The sequence below is a fragment of the Meriones unguiculatus genome, chromosome 15 (genome assembly GCF_030254825.1).
Source record: "Meriones unguiculatus strain TT.TT164.6M chromosome 15, Bangor_MerUng_6.1, whole genome shotgun sequence".
NCBI lineage: Eukaryota > Metazoa > Chordata > Mammalia > Rodentia > Muridae > Meriones > Meriones unguiculatus.
The window spans coordinates 52,724,083-52,744,950 of NC_083362.1; the positions used below are offsets into that span (position 1 = coordinate 52,724,083).

The 20,868-nt window shown below is 39.4% G+C and overlaps 1 protein-coding gene across 1 annotated transcript in view; it reads left to right on the top strand.

Annotated features, from left to right (window-relative positions):
- Pth2r (parathyroid hormone 2 receptor) overlaps positions 1–20,868 on the top strand; it is an 82,401-nt gene that overhangs the window by 39,157 nt on the left and 22,376 nt on the right. The window contains exons 8-9 of the mRNA XM_060368496.1: positions 3,544–3,604; positions 8,572–8,635. Coding sequence (XP_060224479.1) covers positions 3,544–3,604; positions 8,572–8,635 — 125 coding nt within the window. The remainder of the gene's footprint in view (positions 1–3,543; positions 3,605–8,571; positions 8,636–20,868) is intronic.

Genomic DNA, 20,868 nt, shown 5'->3' on the forward strand with positions numbered 1-20,868 from the left:
GTTTTGAAGCTTGAATTTACAGGCTACAACAGTGTATCTGTGATATGTGTGTCTAAGTCAAATAATGACTTAAAAGCGCGTATAGTACTATTTGACTGCACAGAACACATGAAATTACAAACTAATTATGGAGCCTTACCATTCTTGGAAGGTGATTATTTAAATTATTTCAAGTAGAGTAAATTTAAAAAACATGATATTCAGCTCACAGTTCACAAATGACTTACCAGGGCTGGGGAGCAGTTACTGGATTGCAACATGAGACAGAGAAAATGATACTGTGTACTTGTTAAAATTTCAGGGAAAGGAAAACCCTGAGGTGGCTAAAATAGGAGTGCCTGGAGATTTAACAATTGCAGACTGACGTACATTATTACTTTAGCATTTGAATTATGAGGAGCTCAGCACAGGAGAAAGGCACAATGTAGTCTCAGAACTAAATTGGAAGACTTTTCCCCCTCCCAATAAGCAGGAATATCCCTTTGCTCACTTTGACTTAAAATTGCCACAGTATCTGAAATAGGAAATAAGGAAAAGGGAACTTCTGCTTCACTCATTGAAGGTCTTTAGGATGACAAAAATTTAACACTGTAGTCATTCTGAGATGCAGTTTGTGGCTCTAGTTTTGTTCTTGAAGCCAGCTTGCTTGTTTGCTTTTTGAATTTCTACATTGAGCATGTGCATTATAAGTTCATTTCCTTCTAATTTCTTATGGCTTGATCAGAAACAGGATCAGGCCTCCTCACCAGCTATTTATTTGAGCCATGAGCAGTCAGCACAGTCTGCATTTGCTCAGTTAAAGTCAGGGGTTCATCACAGTGAAACCTTGGAGACTTGATTTCAGATTTCCCTACAGAAGTAAAAAAAAAAAAAACAACAAAAAAAAACAGGATAAAAATTTTCTGTTTTTAGCATACTTCTATGCAAGTGTAGGTTCCTAACTTTCTGTTGCAACTTGTGTTAATTTGCTAACAATGATTTTGTCACTGGGACGATGCAACAGTAAATAAGGAAGGTCCTCTGGGATCTCTATTTCACGAGGGAGACTTGAGAATGCACAGGACAGTACACAGGATCCTCACAGACACTGATACATAAGTATCTTTTACCCAACATTAGGTTGATTTTGGTAGCACAGTCCACACAATAATACATTCTGTAGCTAGTCTATCACAGGACTCCCTTTTTGCAACTCCAGTCTTTAAAAGATATTCTAGATCAGCGGGTCTCAACTTTCCTAATGCTGTGACAATTTAACACAGTTTCTCACGTTGTGGTGACCCCCAACCATAAAACTATCTTCGCTGCTACCTCATTGCTGTAATTTTGCTGCTGTTATGAATCATAATGTAAATAGCTGACATACAGGACATCTGATATGTGACCCCTGTGAAAGGGTCATTTGACTCTCTAAAGGGGTCTTAACCTACAGGTTGAGAAACGCTGTTCCAGGCATATGAAAAGAATACTAATGACCTTCTGAGCCTGACTCCTGGTTCCTAAAGCAAAACTCTTTTGAAAGTTCATATTCACATCTTATTGATTGAAATACTGCTCTTCTTATATCTCAAAAACCCGAGAGACTGATTTTATGTTTACAGATCCATTCTTCAGTGCTTAAAAACATGACAGGGGCTTTGCATGTCATGGAAATAATTCTCAGAGAATTCAGTTGCATGCCTTTTCTCAATGACACGATGTACTGGCTTTATCGTAGAAGGAAACTTAGTCGCTTTCATTTATTGCTCATGTGGGCCAGTTGTGGCTTTAAACTCTCTTCAACCAGGCAGGTGCTCAGAAATCTAGTGTCCGCGTTGTAGTGACTGCGGTACACTGTTCACATTGATTTTTTTAAAATAATAATTTTAAAGAATACATTGAAAGGAAAGGAAAGTTATAATTTGAAGAGGTCCCAATGCCTATCTGATTAAAGAAAGTTTATACAGAGTTTAATCTCAGAGATGTAGACTGTGGGCTGCAGACTGATCAGCAGTTAAGAGCATAGGTTATTTTTCCAGAGGACCTGAGTTTTTTTTTTTTTTTTTTCCTAGTACCCACATCCGTTGACTCATAACAGCCTGTGACACTGGTTCACATGGGTCCAGTGCCTCTGGCCTCTTTAGGTAACCCCCCCCCCCCCACGGCACACACACACACACACACACACACACACACACACACACACACACACACATGTTTATACAATTAAAACTAAACCTTTAACAAATGACATAGAGAGGAGTGAAATTGAATAGTGACCCCTTCTCTTTCAACTCAACACGTCCTTACTTTTCTCTGTCCTTATCTTGGTTCTACCACAAATGATATGTTATTCTTTCTCTCATTTAGTCTCTCATCTATGTATCTGTATTTTAATTCTGCATTTAAAAGGTTTCAGTTTTAGATTTCACCATTATGAATATGGTACTTAACTTTTATATACTTAATCTTCAGATGTAAAAAGAGGTGCTAATGTCTGTTTATTATTATATAAAATACTTATTCTGGTCATTCAACCTGGTCATGGACCTGTTGCCATCCTTTCAATGTAGAAAAATTTGCCATCCTGTGTTTATTGAAGCTCATCAGCAGGTATAAACACCTCATTACCTGTATATAATGTATTACCTGTGTATAATGTGACCTCAGTCTAGCAAATAGTTTTCAATTGTTCATTTGATGGTAAATTAAATATGTAAATATTAGTTAACATTCCCATCTTTGTATTGCTATAACAAAGTAGCTGAAGCCAGATAAAGAATAAACGGAAGCAAAGAAACAGTTGTGGAGGTCTGTGAGTATCTGTTTCTGGTGCAGGCTTCATGGCAAGTGACATGGCGTGGCAGAGTGAATGTTATTTAAGAGAGAGCAGGTGCTGAGAGAGGAAGCAAAGGAGTGAGCCAAGGACTCTGGACTAACTTTATAATACCTGTTTTCTGAGTCATCAGTTCAGTCCCTTGAGTGTACTCAGGTGCCTCTGTTTGGAGTCAGTATTAAAGCCAAAGAAAGAGGGAGTCACAACATTCCTGACTTCAGAACCTGCTGGTGGCTTCTCCTGACCTTCCTCTTTTAGAATACGAACAGTGTAATGTTCTTTTCAAGCATAATGCTTTTGAGACCACAGCTTCTCCCAGCTTTTCTCTGTCCCTGTTATCTCCCTCCTCGAAGGCAGGCCTCTGTGTGGTGAAAGTCAGCGTGTGCTACCCTCTGCATGATTAAGGCTCTGGGAATTTCAGTCCCTTACAGATGTTGTTTCCTCCTCTATTCCTGCCATGAAAACTTGAGCAAACATCATCATCTTTAGAGTTCCAGGGGCAATTTGCCCTTTAGGTTGTCGCTTACTTATCAAACTGACGAGATGGCATTAGGTGTGCTTTTCTTATTGACGGCAATTTTTTTTTGTGTGTGTGTGTGTATGTATCTATATTTTCTCTCTTAACTGCTAATCTTATAGTCACATGAGAAAAAGAAAAAAAAAGAAACAAACAATACAATCCTTGATCTGAAAATAAACATGGGCTCAAAATCTTTTTCTGGTTACAGGATTTCCAGCAGTATTTGTTGTGGCCTGGGCGGTGACACGGGCCACTCTGGCAGACACCAGGTTAGTGGAAATCAAATGGCGTTGGGGGTTTCTGCAAACTCAGGCTTCTGCTAGGCTGCTCTTCCTGGTTCTGTGGTTCTTTGGGGAAGTCAGGTGAAGTTGCCCGTGTGCAATAGTAGACTCTACTGCATTGCCAGGAAGCGGTTTGGCTCTATGTCAGAGGATAGAAAGGCCCACAGATTATGTCCAGATGTTGAACTTCCTGATTTATGTAATTAATTTAAAAATGATGATGATCCAAACATGTCTGGGTCCATCCTCCTTAACATTCGACACTCAGCTACTGAGTTTGCCGTTTCTATGTTTGTGTGTGTGAGATGCCAAGGCTTCACCCCCAGGGCAGTCTCGCACTAAAATACACCCTCAGCCCTAAGACAAGTCTTTTCAAAAAACGCTATAGCTCTTCACTTTTCTCTGCGTCTGGGCTACTTAAAAATAAGCATACCAGACTGATTTTCAAAAGGTACCTGGAACACCTCTGGAAATATAAAAGAAGTCTCTTCCTGCCTTAGATTCTATCAAGTGCTATTAGACTAGGAGGAGCTAAGCTAATTGATAAAGCGGCAAAATCAGCACTTTCTGTTTCTTGGTTCTATTTGCTTACAAAAGCACAAACACCTTGAAGGATGCCCCTGAGGGTTGGTTAGTTTTAAACAACCTTCTCTAACATAAAGTCACTGGAGGAGGGAACTCTCACCAAGGAATCGGCTAATCAGGTTGGCCTGTGAGCATGTCTATGGAGGGAGGAGTGCCTTACTTGACATAGGAAGTCCCTGATGACTGTGGGCAGCACAATTCCTTAGGCAGGGGTCCTGAACTACATTAGACAAAAGAAAGCTAGCTGAGTGCCCAGCAAACAAGCAGGCAGCATGGGTACAATCTTGTCTCTCTGACTGTGGATGTGTGTGTATTTGGGTTCCTGCTTTGATTTTCCCTCAAGAACTGTCACCTAGAAACATAAGCCAAATAATCTCCTTTCTCCCTAATTGCTTCTTGTAGGGGGCATTTTATCACAGCAAACAGGAACAAAAACAGAATAATGCCTTGCTACTTTATTCTCGCTCCGTTTAGAGGAGATAAGGAATGCCAGTGAGTGGGGGACCTGTAACATCCGTGTTCCACTTTAACTTCATCGTTCAGAAGGAGAGGTGGGGTATACAGTAGAAAAGGCAACAAAAATAAATGCACTGAAACATTTTAGGAGTTGCGTAATTTCCAGGGCCTAGCTCCTCTTGCCTCCTCTACTTTTACTGAATATGGTAGAGAAGAAGGGGAGGAAGGGAAGGAGGGAGAGAGAGACAGAGACACACAGATACAGAGAGAGACAGACAGATGGAGAGGCAGATACTGACAGAGAGAGATTCACTCACTGGGTACCTATGGTAGGATGGTACAGGTTTCCAGTGTTGGTGTAGAAATCCCTACTTTCTAGTCAAACCTTCTAGTCAACATTCAGAACTTTATTTCTTAGGGTGTTAAAATCTATTTTAAAACAGAGTTTGGTTCCTCAGTTGTGGATGATGTGGGACACTGAAAATTACTTTAAAATAAGGAGCTATTGCATTTTTCTTGAGAATATCTGAAATCTTCCTTGCCTCTCTTATTGTGTCTAAATGAAAATTTGAAACTTGGAACCCTGACTTGTAGAAGTCAAGTTTTTGATGCATTTAGAGATAGCCGATTTTGACCTACTTCCAAATATAGTGATTTTTTAGAACTAGAATTGCATGATTGAATCTCATGTGTTAGGAGACACGATGTTAAAATGTCATTGAGGCAGAGAAAAAAAGATTGTGAGGATATTATTAAATGTTCTAAACTGAAATGAAAATGAATGGCCTTGCAGCTGCTACAAGACTTCTGTTATAGACCAAAGATTTTGAGGGTAGTGTGATCCATGATCTGTGCAGCTCAGTAATAATCTTTTATCTTTCTTGTCTATTGAATAACATGAAAGAGAGGCACCTGTACACAATTCTGGGAAATGTTCAATTTAATTTTCAATGTACAAGTGTCATAATTCTCTGTCTCTCCATGCTAGTAAAATTCCAGGTTCATTGGTTATGCAGATTTCAGCTGGGCAGGACCAGAATTAGTTTGATGCAGGGGTCTTGTTGGTCTCTATGTTACAGTCTTGTAACAGAATATGTGCGACTGATATCTTTTGGTACCAATATAGAAACCTATATGTGCATTTTCATATGTATATTCAAAAGGAAAATAAAGTTACACAGCAGCATATTAATTACATTATTTTGCGAGACACGTGTGTTAGTGTTTTTGTTCCATTTATTGCTCCTGTGACAAAATGCCAGACGAAAACTGGTTCACAGTTTGAACGTATAGTCCACCATGGTGGAGGAGTATGGAGACTGCCCACTGGGAGGCTGGTCATTGTTCTGTGGTCAGGCTGGAGAGACGGATGAATGTGGGCAGTCTGCTCTCTGTTTCCTTTTTATTTAGTGTAGAACTCCAGCCGGCTGAATGGTGCCACTCACATTTAAAGTGGGGCTTCGGAATTCAAATCACCTATCTGAGACATGACCAGACACCTTGTAGGTGATTCTAGATCATATCAAGATGACAATCAATGTTAGTCATTACAGCTTTCTGTTACTGTGACAAAATACAATCAACTTAAAAACAGGAGAAAGTTTATATTTGACTCTCAGAGGTTTTAATTCATGGTTGTTTGGCCTTGTTGGGCCTGTTAGTCCATCACTGTGAGAGGGGCCATTCACTTTATAGTATCTGGGAATCAAAAAGAAAGTGAGTGTAGGCTCCCAATTTCTGTCTCAAAGGCATTCTCTTAGCATTTCAACTTCCTTTCACTAGGCCCCAACTTGTAGAGATGCTATCAGCTCTCAGTAATGCCATACACTGGGACAAGGCCTCTAACACATGGGATTTTTTTGGATGGCAACTTAAAATCCAAAATACAGCAATAAGGCAAAATAAGAATATGACATTTGTATTCATTTGGAAATGCATAGGCACTGTCAACATATTTAACAAAATAATGAGAGAACATGGGGAAGATGGAGGTATTACAGTATCTGTCTTCTAGTTTATAGATTTTCAGGTGAGAATGTATTACTTGCACATGAAAACTACACTTTAAAATGCATAGTTGTTAGATATGGATTAAATATGCATCTTAAAAACTGTTAAAATAGAATTTTACTGCCTATAAGTTATTTATGAAGTATTTATACATTATTTATAATTTCTTGATAGGTTTATCATCTTGAATTTTAAAAATTAACATCATGTTTCCCCAAATTCTTTATATAATTTACTATTGGTATAATCAATTCTGAGTTTTGTCTGACTAGAAAGAAATGGAACCCTCTTATTTATATATGTCTATATGTTTAAAACAGTTGCCTCAAGTGTTACATTAAACTTTCAAATGTAAGTAATAAAAAAAAACCCCTCTGTACTATTTAATTTAGTGTATGAGTTTTACCAGTGCAAACCAGATTAGCTGAGCTTGGGTTAAATTTGCTTTGGATTCAATTTATACACTTTCAACAAAACAAATATTTAATGGAAATTTGTACCCTGTATAATGTTCTAGGCACGTAGGGTACCTCACAACACTGATCTCGACCCATGTATTACTTAAATTTTAGTCAGTTGTTAGAAGCTAATTGTAACAAATAGCTAAATTGTAGGGGTATTTTTTATTAATGCTATTAAAATAAACTGTAAAAGTTAAAGATAAAATCACAAGTCACACAAAAATATAAAATGAACACCTGTGAAAATTTTTAACACCCTATTCAAAGAGGAACTATGAAATGTTAATTGGTTCAAATGAGACATCAATTAACCACTTATATTCATGAAATTTAATACTGAAGATTTACAAATAAATGCAAAAACCAGTCAGCATTCAATAAGACACTAATGAGTTACAGTCTGTTGAAGACAGGTGAGTTTTTATTTCTGTGATAAGAACCATTTGTGTTCAACTATCTGTTGTATTTCAATAGGTAATAAGCTACAAAATAAAATTGCTCTAAATTCTGAGATTTTTTTTTTGGCCAATAACTTTTTAAATTATTAGCTCTCATTTTTAACCTATCTATTTTTGAATATGTGTCTTTATTTTACATACATAAGTGCTCTATCTGCATGTACACCTACATGCTAGGAGAGGGCATCAGATTCCACTACAGATGGTTGTGAACCACCATATGGTTCCTGGGAATTAAACTCAGGACCTCTGGAAGAGCAGACAGTACTCTTAACCATTGAGCCAATCTCTCCAGCCTACTATCTTTCATTTTGAAAGATAATTAAAGCAAAGTATTGCAGTAGGGTACATGCTTTTCCTCCCAGCCCCAAACTCCTGGATTAATGACTCATAAGGCTCAAAATATATTTACAAATACCTAGGTTGTATAGGTAGACAGTTCTGTGATTAGCTTATAGCTTAAAATAACCCATTTATATTAATCTATATTCTGTCATGTGGCTGGTTACCTCTGCTCAGGTACCATGTGTCTGTCCTCCTCACCTCTTCCTGGTGAATCTCCCATGCTTGGCACACTTGGCTCTAGCACAGAATCCTTTCTGTTTGCCAGATGTCCTACCTTCTATTCTACCCTTTTCTGTAGGCCATAATGTTTTTAATTGGCAGGCAATGCATTCATATAATATACAAGATATTCTCTCTACAAAGTAGAGTGCCACTACTTGTTGTTTTGTGGTTTTAGAAGCAAGGTATTGACTTGAGCACTACGGAAGTAACTCTCCAATGCTGTAACACTCATACAGGGCTCCCTCACAGCAAGGAATTTGGGGCCTATAATGTTTTTTCACTGGTCTGGATACTTCAGGATAATAATTCTAAAACTGTGCATGTTTCTCCAAATGACACTAGGATTAGAGTTGATTCTCATTTATTTACTTTTCCAAATTTATTCATTGAAGTTCTTCTTCTTCTTTTTTAATCTTAGGTGTTGGGAACTTAGTGCTGGAGACAGGTGGATTTACCAAGCTCCAATCTTAGCTGCTATTGGGGTAAGTTTAAAAGTTTGCGTAGCTTCAATGAATAATACATGAACAAATAAAATTGTCACTAAAACCCTGGGCAGTTTTGCCTATTGCTTTACTGTATAGTAGGATTTAGGCACTTTCACACACATTGCAATAGCTAGGAGAGTCAGGGCTAGGGGTCAGACCCCCTATTTGTGGCTCACACTGAGCCTAGTGCAAAATGTGCTTGCCATTCTTTGAATCTGGGTAACTGGTCAGTTCTGAGGCTTCATTATGCATATGACTATTTACATGTGCAGGGAATTATAAGGTCTTAAACTACAGTCCCCTTTTCTTCAAGTGTGTCTGGAGTTAATGTTTTCAACACCTATCAGTAAACCCAGGAGCCTTGAAGGAAAGGCTTGAAAGACCCCTCACCAGAGGCCTGTGGATTCTGATGTTTAGAGAGAGAATGATACAGGGATAGGTTCAGGAAGGCAGTTTGTACCTTTGCCATTGTATTGTTAAATTAGAGCTGTGTCTTAGAAGTCCAAAAACTGTGTCTGGGATAAAGGAATGAGTGACTTTAATAAATTCTTGCCTTTTGAAAGTAAACGAGATGCTACCCTGTCAACCTGGTGACAACCCAGAGCTGTAGTGTGTCTCTGAGACATCAGCAGTGAACCTGAGGGGACAGTTGCTGCATGAGGGACCTGCTGTTCTCCCTGATTTCTCTTTTCCCACTCTGCTCTCTGCACATCTACACTGGCAACCTCTGCCATATTTCAAGTTTCTCCTCTGAGTGTTTGCTCCTTCGTGTCTTACTTACTATTGTCTTTTTTAGGGGTGACCATGTATATCTTACTACTTTTGTGTTTTCAGTTAATGTCCCAAAATGTACCTGTGTTCCATATAGCAGCTGTTTGATTAAAAAGGAAGGACTTACTAAGCCCAAGAACTCTTTACTGAATAAAGGAACTAATAAAGGAAACTGGTGGACATTTTATTCCTCAACTAAAATCCAAAGGCAAACTCTTTCTCTGTGTGTGTGTCTCTCTCTGTCTCTCCGTGTGTGTATGTAAGTGTGCATGTGCATGCATGTGTGCATAAGTCCCCATGAATATATATGCACTAGGAATACAAACATGCCGACATGGTGTGTCTGTCCATAAGTTATAGGGGACTGACTTTAGTTCTTCATGCTTGTAAGGCAAGGACTGTACTGACTAAGCCATTTCCCAGCACAAGAATTCTTGGTTACTATTTCTAATCCAGTAAAGTTCTTTATTCAGTTTTATAAATTGTAGAATTGATTCAAGAGCAACTATTTATTTATTTATTTATTTATTTATTTATTTATTTATTCTACACATCCCTCTCCCACAGTCTCACCTCTCTTTTTCTTCAGAGAAGGAGGAGTTTCACCATGGGTACCTGTCCATACTGGCACTTTAAGTTGCTGCAGAACTAGGCACATCCTATCCCACTGAGGCCAGACAAGGTAGCCCTGTTGGAGGAAAAGGGATCCAAGGGGAGGCATGAGAGTCAGGAGGGCCCCCATTCTAGTTATTGGGGGACCCACATGAAGACTAAGCTGCACATCTGCTACATATGTGCAGAGGGCCTAGGACCAGCCCATGCATGCTCTTTGGTTGGTGGTTCAGTCCAAGAGCAACTTTCTCTGATAATAACTTTCTCTTCACTGGTAATTGTGCCTTTGGGATTCATTATTACAATTTAAGGGTAAAAGAGACTTCTCAACTATTTATAGTTTAATTAGTCCGTGAATGTATCTCATCAGATGCCAAAATTTACACTGGAACTCAACATCTCCATTATTTTTATCAATAACCTGGAGAAAGTTGAGTCGTAAAAGAGAAAATTTCAGAAGTCAAGTAGATACTTAAGGGAAAGAAAAGTCAGAGCGACAAAGAAATAAGCCTTAATAGATAGCTTCTCGAGGAAGGGCTTATTTGGATGACCACAGTGGATACGTCACCTCGGGTAGTAAGATTGCTGGTGCAAATGGCTGAGAGGATTCCTGAGAGCACAGACATAAATCCTGCAGAGTCAAGAGTTAGAAGATACATGGCAAATCCAGTTCCGTGTCTGAGAATCTAGATTCTAGAAGAAGTGATTATTTTACATCAGTTTTGATGATCTGTACTTTATACATAAAACTAGCAGAAAGTGAAAGGTGATTTCGTTATCTATTTCAAAAGAAGGTAGAGATTAATAATAGAAAACCACAAGTTAGAAAATTAGTGATTATTGGAGTGGCCTCGTTCATTCATTCATCCATCCATCCATCCATCCATCCATCCATCCATCCATTTGTGAAGATTGCAAAGATTTGAGAAATGTGCTAGCATTAAGAACTGAGGACGAGGGAAGCCAGGGATGGACCTTGGAGAGGTTTGTTTGTCTCATAAGAAACTGAGACAGAATTCTGCACATGGTGAGAACCCAAGGTTTTCACACCAAAGAGCCATGGAATCAAAGCTCTCATTCAGAGTCCTTGGAACTTGGAGGAAACTAGCAGTGGGACTGTCAGGTAGTAAAGGAATGGAGGGTGGGTAGGTCTCTGTGGTCATGGTGATACTAGAGGTTGGTGAGAAGCTGCCAGGAGTTTCAGAACGTACAACTGGACAGAGACTGGTGTCTCCATAGTAACAAAGCACAACCTAAGTTTCTAGACCACAGTAGTGTTGACCCTTTGCAGGTGTGTCTGTAAGTGACTTTTGACACGGGAGTTCTCTCAGAGACTGTTTTTGGTTCCTGTGTGACCTATGGGTCACACATGACACTGTGAGGTGTCCTCTGGCTGTGCAGAACTTTGTGGTGGTAGAATATTCTCTCTTTCCTTCTGCTTAAAGACTGCCAGGCCATTGCTTTGACATTAAGAACAATACCATGTGAGTGCATACTCCAAGTGGTATATTGATCTTACAGGTACTAAAAATTATCATCTCAAAAGTGACAAAGACATTTTTTTGGTGTGGCCTGTTTTTGACAATAGAAAGCTTTGTCACCATTTAGATCTTGAGTAAGCCTTTATTTTTGTAACTTTTCTGGCAAGGTATTTCCTGACTCACCTTCTGTTCACGATGAAAGATATAAAGTAATATTCTTACCTACACTTTCTCTTTCTTGCTTTACATGTGAGGTCCCATTTCTGAAGTTTAATAAACATTTGATTAAAAATAAATTGGCTTCCTAGTTGCTTGCCATGGCATCCATGCGTGGAGGGTGACTGCCATCCTGAGTCTCTTCTCACTGGGGCTGTGTGGAGGTGTGAAGAGAGGCAGAACATTGCACCACAGGGCACAGCTTGTCAGTATAGCTATATTTGTTTGTTTTGTATAACTATAGTTTGTTTTGAGGCAGGCTACTATGTAGCCTGGTCTAGCCTAGAACTTCTGGTCCTTCTGCCTCTATGCCCTGAGTTTATAGGTATATACCATTAAAGCGGGTTTATACCATCTTTTTAAAATTTTTTCTGCTTGGACATGGTATGACTCTCTAGGGAGGTCTGGCCTGTCTTGAGGTGGTAGAGATAGAGGTCAGGCTAGGCTGCCTTTCTTAGGATTTCTATGGAGATCTCTATACTGCTCTATACTGTTTTCCTTCCGAGTTTTCCAATTAAAGTTCTTACATTTAAGTCTTTAGTATACTTTGAGATGATTTAGTTTGCCCCGTGAGACAAGGGTCCAGTTTCATTCTTCTGCATATAGATAGGTAGTTTCAACACCATTTGTTGAAGAAACTCTTTTCCATGTTGGCTATTTCTCACTATTTTTGTTGAAAATTATTTAGCCATGTATTATTAATTATGTAACTCCATCAATCACATAAATCCATAGATGCATGGGTTTACTTGTGAGACCTCTGGTTCCAGTGTGCTACCTGTAGTTTTTATGAAACTGCCACACTGTTTTGATTATTGTGACTTTGTAAAATAGTTCAGAGTCAAAATATTTGGTCTTGTTCAATATTATTTCAATTATTTATGGTCGTAGGTACTCTCAAATGAATATTAGAGTCATTTTTAGTACTTTTAAAAAGAATTTATTTAGAATTTTGACAAGAATTGCATTGGATATCGGGATCTAGCCAGGTAATATGGACATTTTAATAAATTCATTCATTCCAGTAGAATATTTTTTCATTAATCTGTGTTTCCTTTAATTCTCTTCAACAGTATTTATAATTAAGTTTACCAATCTTTTCTTTGCTTGATTCCCCTTATCTTATTCCTTTTGTTATTATTGTGAATCGGATTGTTTTCTTATTTTCTTTTTGTGTAGCTTAGTGTTTGTGCAATTTGTTGATGTCTTAGCAGCTTTGGGCCCTATTCTGTTAAGTGCTCGGCCTGACCTCTCATTGGAGGTCTTTTAACAGGCTTCATGTTAATTGGTTGTCCAGTAGCTTTATTCTCTTATTACTTTTGTTGTTCTTTTAAATGTTTTATTTTCTTTCTTCCTTTCTTTTTAATTACCCAGATTTTTTTTTTTGTTATGATGATAAGAACAAAGTTTTGCTATGGAGGAAATCTCTGTGTGTGTGTCTCTCTGTCTCTTTCTGAGTGTGTGTCTGTGTCTGTCTGTCTGTCTCATAGCCAGTCTTGAATTGGCTAGGTTACCAATTATTAATTCCCAATTCTTCTGCCTCCATCTCTCAAGTGTGGAATTACAGAAGTGCACCACCATACCTGGTTAAGGAGACACAATGAAAAAGCGGAAACATCTATCACAGAAATCCTGCCTACAAAGTTACTTCAGAAAAACAAAACAAAACAAAACAAAAACCAAAGAACTTCTAAAGTCAAATTGTTAAACTCAGGTGCTATGTGCACAGTGGGTCACCTGTTAAGGGGCTGCAATGGCAAAGAAATCCTTTTATTAGTTTTTTGTAGCTAAGCAAAACCAAGCCATTGCATAGGTATTTTCAAGATGAACAACTGATTCTCATATAAGAGGGCTTCCCAGTGCTATTTGGTGCTAATGAATCATCCTGAACTTGGGGTGATTACCTGTGTTTGTTAACTACCTCTATGTAGAGGGAAGGTAAACTCATCAAAGCCTTGTGGCAGAAGGCAGCTTTGAACCTTGAAGATGCAGAATTTAGGCTCCTCTTCCTACTCAGAAAACCAGGAGATAAGAGCACTTCCTTTGAAGCTTGTGTTCTAAAGAATTGGTTCCAAAGTTTTGAGAAAGACATCCTTGGGTCTTTGATATGATAAAAAGACCTATGTATACATATATATATAATCATATACGTATCACTGAGATGAGAAAATATTTCAAAGTTTTCTTACATAAGTGATACGAGAAAAGGGAGCGAAGGAAAATCTCTTCCACCATTTTCAGGAGGGAGAGTGAAGCCTCTGATTTGTACAGGTGCAGGCAGCTCACAATAACTGTAAATAAGGAAATGGACCAGTCTGCTTAGATCCTAAGTGGGGAGAGCCGATACTCTAACCTGAGGGTACACAGTGTCACCTGGTGAGCTCCAGGCACCTGCAACGGAACCCAGCATCTTTCAGGGACTCTGCTGTGCATGCTCACACCCCTTCACCCAGCCTTTTACCTGAAGTTTAACTTGTCCACCTCTGCCAATGCTGGTCTGTTCCACATGTCTTTCTGAAAGCCTGGGAGGCTAAGATACGTTTCTCTTTCTTCCTTGGTGTGCCACATCTTCAAGGTGACCTTTTGAATGGTCCCAAACCTCAAAGAAATTGAAGGTTTCTCACTGACTGGTGACTGCCCTCCCTCGCCCCTTGCTGCATGGTATATGTGAGTAAGTACGACAACAAAATGGCTATCCTCTTAATGCATTCTGAGAGTTTCCTCCAGCACAGTGGCCACTGGACCAACAGCAGTTAGGGTTAGGGTTAGAATCAGATAGAATGGGGTCAGGATTTCTCAGTGGCATACAGAGAAAACCAAGTTTAAGGGAATAAGGGAGTTCTGAGCAGTCACAAGTTGTATGTAAGAGATATCTGCCTGCTTCTACCCAGGATTAAAGGTATATGCCACCATCCAATTGAAACCATTTTTTTTTAAAGGAACCAAGAAAAGTAAATCTAACCAGTGCTTATCTAAATGTGAACATATAACTAATTTATTGATGGATCCCGCTAGATGGATAGAAACTTCTTCCAGAATCTATTTTTCCTGTCTTTCCCCTTCTCTTTCTTCTCTTCTTTCTTTCTGGATAGATTCTTATTGGATGCCTTAGTTGGGGCTTTTGGATACACTCTGGAGTGGGTGCTTTTCTCTCTTCCCTCAGTCCCGTGTTTATGTGATGTGTCTCCTCCTTCATCTCCCTCATCCCTGTGGAAATGGGCTAATGCCCTAGTGGGGTGAATATAAGACATGGAGTTGACTTCAAATAGCCCACCTTTTGTTCTGGGAGCTTGCACTGAGCAAATTGTGTCTTCCAGATTTCTAGGGACAGCACTGCCCCTCGGCATCCTGTGCCTCAGTGGGGAGAGCTGCACTATTCACAGGTTCTTCAAGAGGTCCGCTTAGCGAATAAACCCAAGATACATTCTCTTGTCTGGTTGTTAGTGGCAAGAAGGGTTCTGTTTGGTTAATCCTGACCTTAATGTTCACCCCTTTGTTGCAACAATTGTCTGCTTAAAGGTCAATTGTGGCATTTTCATTCTCCCCAGAGACCGCCTAAATGCAACCCATTTACTCAGTCTTCGTATTGGTTTATTTCTCAATATGTTGACCATGAGGAATATTTTGACTTAGTTGATATGCACACTGATATGAATTAATGATCTTTTAAACAATAAGTCATAAACTCCCCATCCTAATACTACAATTTGATTCTACAATAAATATAAATACAAAATTCATAGTTCATTTCTTGTTAGTCTCTAACTCATGGACAGCTTCTATGGTATATATTTAAGTTTGTATTTCATTTGTAGTGCTATTTTTAAGAAATTTAGGAAGACTTGTGGAAGGAAGAGTTTTCTTTAGGAAAAAAAATCAATTTGGTATTTGCAATTTTGTCAAAATTACATACTAAACTTTATCTATATAAATCCCTCTTTTACCAATTTTCCTTATCCCTGTCTCTTGATTTTGGAGTTTGACCCTTCTGTGATAACAGCTGGGGGGAAATGAATCATTGACCTAAGGGACAGAAAGTAGATTTTTCCTGTTTATCTTCTCTTCATATTTAAAAAGCAATGGGTATGATATTTTAAAAATTCATCATTTAAGATTTTCCTAAAAGTTTTTATGAAAGGTATCATCTTGTTCCTCCTGTTAGAATTCTCCAAGATACCTTTTTTACAGGTATGTAGAACAAAACATTCATAAGAAAAAAAAAAAAACCCTGAAAAGTGATCTCTGTATTAAATGTACTTCGTTCAAACTAGACCATTAGTCACCTGAAGAGCCGACCCATGTCAAATGCACAGAGACTGGTCCATAGCTCAATGATGCAGTAAATGTCTCGAAAACTGTGAATACAGACCAATGATAATGGCTCTTATGGAGTACTCACTCCTGGTCCACATTTCTTAGCACCATGCACAGTGTGAACGATGAACTCGGCAGCTCTCACAGCCTCATGGATTTATGTAGGGACATTTGAAGGTGACGATCTCTGCGCTAACATCGTCAAATTACCATCAGGAAAACATCTTCAAAATAGTTTCCACCTTGACCATTTTCTGACCCTTGGCTTATTTTTGACGAGTTCTCAGAAAATGATCGACAGACTGCAGAAGAGCAAGCCTACAGATTCAAATGTGTCAGTGACTGGCCCGCTCTAATTTCTTATTTTAGTTCTTTGGATCGTTTTAAAATGCCGGCTGTGGGTTGCTTAGAGACTGAGTTTTAGATGATCTATTGTTTTTATTGCCACTCGGAGGTTCGCTTAGCTGCACCTGCTATTTGAAAAGCGGCCCAGTTCTTGGGAGACCAAGGCAGGTGGATGATAGCACCAGGAAGAGCATCTGGGCAAGAAAAAGTGGAATCAGAATGCTATTAGGAAATGAAAGGGGTGGGGGCACAAAGTCACAAAGTTGGGAGGAGTGGGGGATGGATCTGGAGTTAGGGGAAAGAGGAGAGGTAAATGTGATTCTAATGCACTGTATGAGGGTCTCAAAAATTAATAAAACTACTGAATAAAATAGAAGAAAATAAGAAGCAAGAAATCTTTATTAAAGTGGGCTGCGCTGATTTACTTCAACACAGGTAATGTAGAGAGCAGGCACAGCTCACTGGCTCAGGTGTTCTAACTCAGTACGTCTCGAATAAACACCAGGAATGTTTTAGGCACTGTGATGCGGTGTTTCTTCCCGTTGATTTGGCCAACATTCAAACGGGCCAGAAGCTGGGGTGTCAGAGGTTCAGGAAGAGCTTTTGAGAAAGTCCTGAGAAAGGAGGGCTAAAGGAGACAGAGATTTCATGGCTGAAACTTGGAACATTTTAAAAATTCATCTCTAGTTCATTAAGGATAATTATTTAGGGCTGTGGTGGTGCGCACCTTTAATCTCAGCACTTGGGAGGCAGAGGCAGGTGGATCTCTGTGTGTTTGAGGCCAGTTTGTTCTACAGAGTGAGTTCTAGGACAGCCAGGGTTACACAGAGAAGCCCTGTTTCGAAAAACTAACCAAACAAACAAATAAGAATAATCATTTAAATTTGTTTACATTTTCAAGAAGAAGAAATCCAGTTTCTATATTGGCATTATTACTATTTTAAACTTTTTATTGGTTCTTTGTGAATTTTACATTATACATCCCAATTTCCTTTATCTTCCTGCCCCTTCGTACCCATCTTCCATCCTTGCGACCTGACCCCCCAAAGGAAAAAAAATCTTATTGTGGAAGCTGTGTCCTTCAGTATACCCTTTTGTCCACACTTCTTTACTTGCAAACAATCATTGCAGTGAGTGATTGGCCTGTTTCTAGGCCCCTGGCTTCTGTCACACCATCAATACTGGATCCTCACGGGGCTCCTCTCAGATATCCTGTTGTTGTCCTGTGTCATGGAGATCCTGCAGCTTTGGATCTGCAGGACTGGCCCCCTTCACATGCTCAGGTGGTTCACAGATGTGACAGATGTTGGGCCAACTCAAAGCCCTGGATTTGGGTCTGGGTGGAAGCTGAGCTGGACATCCCGCCAGCTCTCCTGCGCTGCCCTGGCTCACTCACTCAGCCCTGCACCTGGCAAGGGGCAGAGCCGGTGCTCCTGCTTTCATGCCAGTGGGGCCAGCTCATCATTCCCACCTCAGCAGGATCAGCTCTACTGTGATGCTCTCCTGAGTGATACAGCTAGTGAGGGGCAGGACCAGGCTCCTGCCTGCCGCAGGTCATTCTCTAAGTTCCTGGTTTAATTTAATGTATTGTGTGTGTTGCGTATAGTGTATGTGTTTGTAATCAGCTGTGTTGCAGAGGTTAGAGGATGCTGGATACCATCCTCTATTAATTTCCTTATTATTATTATTCAATTATTACTATTATTATTACTACTCTCACTGAACATGAAGCTATCTTGGCTAGGCTGGGCAGCTGGCACACTCTCAGGATCTGCCTGTCGCTTTCTCCCAATGCTGGGGTTACAGGCACATATAATCCTGTCTAGCTTGTATGTGGACAAATGGGGAGTTGAGCTCAAGACCCCTCGCTTTCCACAGCAAGCACTACCCACTGAGCCATACCCACATCGCTGCGTTTTTGACTTTAATGCTTACTAGTACTCATTCGATTCTGTACCCTCTCTATTTAAAAACAGAAAACAAAATAAAAAAAAACCCAAAAAGCAAAACAAACAAACAAACCCAAAAACAAACAAAGAAAAAAACTCCAACAAACTATGCTTACATGAAATGAAGCTTCAAGCAAACATTTCCTCCAAGAACACTGCATGAGGCATGAAGGGACTCTACATGATTCTCCCTTAGAGCAGCACCAGTAAGAACATCGTTCATTACTGCAGGGTAACCATAGTGAAGCGACAGATGCCGCTGGCTGTTTGTTTTTCATGCCCCTCTACTGGCATACAATACAGCTGTTCTAACTGCACATTCATATCTCTCTTTCATATAGGGGATTTTTCTCTGTATCTTTGTTTACAGTCTTTTTTTTCTTCAGAAAGAATAATTTGCTTGCTAGTTCTAAGTTCCATGTTCTCCGTGTAAGCACCTAAGCCCCACACAACTGGAGCCACCCTCTGGAAGGGCTCTTCCAGCATGGCCTCCATTGCTGAATCCGTTCTCCTGCTGCTGGCTTACTCCTTGCTGTTTGGAATACTGATTTGAAAACTTGGTTATGCGTTAGGTCCTTTACAATCATTTAGCAGACTGTCCTGTTCTCAAGGAATTTCTGTCTACATCTCCATTTGATGCTTTCTGTATACTTAAAGCAAAGTACATTTATTCAGCAACAATGATACATTTTTAGAATTATAACATGCAGTGGGGAGGGAGGAACCAAACAGGCTTCTCAGCGTTTTCAAATTCCAGACATGTTATTTGAAAATCCAGAGACAATAGATTCAAGGAACCCTCAAAAGTTTTAAGAATGGGATTATTTTGAACATAATTCCAACAATCTTCACATTATTATTTTGAATCTAAAATTTGTGTTTTTTGTTTGTTTTTTCTTTTTTGTTTGTATATATTTATATATATATAATTTTTATTTTTAAAATATTAATCACAGGTTATTTACTTTGTATCCCAGCCATAGCCCCTTCCCTCATTCCCTCCTAATCCCACCCTTCCTCCCTCATCTCCTCCCTACCCCTTTCCAAGTCTACTGATAGGGGAGGTTCTCCTCCCCTTCCATCTGACCTTAGCTTATCAGGTATCTTCAGGACTGGCTGCTAAGTCCTCCTCTATGGCCTAGCAAGCCTTCTCCTCCCTCAGGGTTGGAGGAGGTCAAAGAGCTAGCCATTGAGTTCATGTCAGAAATAGTCCCTGTTCCCCTTCCTAGGGAACCCACTTGGATATTGAGCTGCCATGGGCTACATCTGAGCAGAGGTTCTAGGTTACATCCATACATGGTCCTTGGTTGGAGAAACAGTCTCATAAAATGTAATTTAAAATTTATGTCTCCTAGGAAGGTATTGGTCCCGCATGGAATACATGTGGACAGTGCCCAATAATGACCTAATCCACATTTAAAATGTGTTACACTTTGAGAGGATATACACAAAGTATATTATATATGTGAACTCACTCATATGCATTTTGGCTTTGTTTCATTGCCCTCTCTTGTTCTCCTTTTAAAATGTTATATGATCCCTACACATGTATTTGTTTACATATATACATGTATACATTATTGAGTGGATATGATTTGAGGGTAAACATGCTTTTTTTAATATTCAGATTGGCTCACCTCATTTAACATTATCAATTCTCAATCCATCGATGTTCTTTTTTCTGAAATTTTGTTATTTAATTTTTCTTCAGAGTTGAATAATGTTTGATTACATATGAACCAGACTTTCAACAAACGTTTACCTGTTGATAAACGGCATCTGGGCTGGTTCAATTTCTTTTCAATAATGAATACAGCAGCAATAAACATGGGAATGCAAATGTCTCTGGGGTCAGGTATGGGATACTCTGGGTGCATGCTCGGGAGTGGAATAGCTGGGGGATATGTTAGTTTCATTTTTAATATTTTGAGGAACCTCCAAACCCCCTTTTCTACTGGCTGTATTAATTTTCACCATGCTTCCCATCAGCAGGGAATGAGGGTTCCTTTTCCCCCACATCCTCTCCACACAGTTATTCTAGTATGTTTGTTGGTTGGCTGTTTTGTTTACTTGGTACTCAATTTCGGCAGTTCTTTGTGTCTGAGGCGGAGTTGGTAAAGGTTGTCTCCCATCTGTGGCCTGCCTGCTATCCTGAGTGTTTCCTTTGCCGTAGGGCCACCATCTGATGCTAGGGGCTGGTTCCTATGCTGTTAAAGTTCTAGTCAGAAAGTTTTTGCCGACCCTGCTGTTTTGAGGAACATTTAAAATGTTTTTTTTTTTTTTTTTATCTAAATGTAGAATCTCAGATTTAAAATTAACATCTTTGATCCAATTAGGCCTTTTATTGAGTCAATTCTATTTTATGGGCAGCAACAGAGTGGCCAAGAGTATACAGTAGATCCACTGGGTCATCTCCCTTGGCACTCTGCCACTCACTGGCTGTGTGACCACATGGAATGTCATCTGTTCTGCATCTCTGGAGTGATGATGCTGACGACGATATATCTTCTAGAATTATTATGAAAATTAAAGAGCCTTTCTT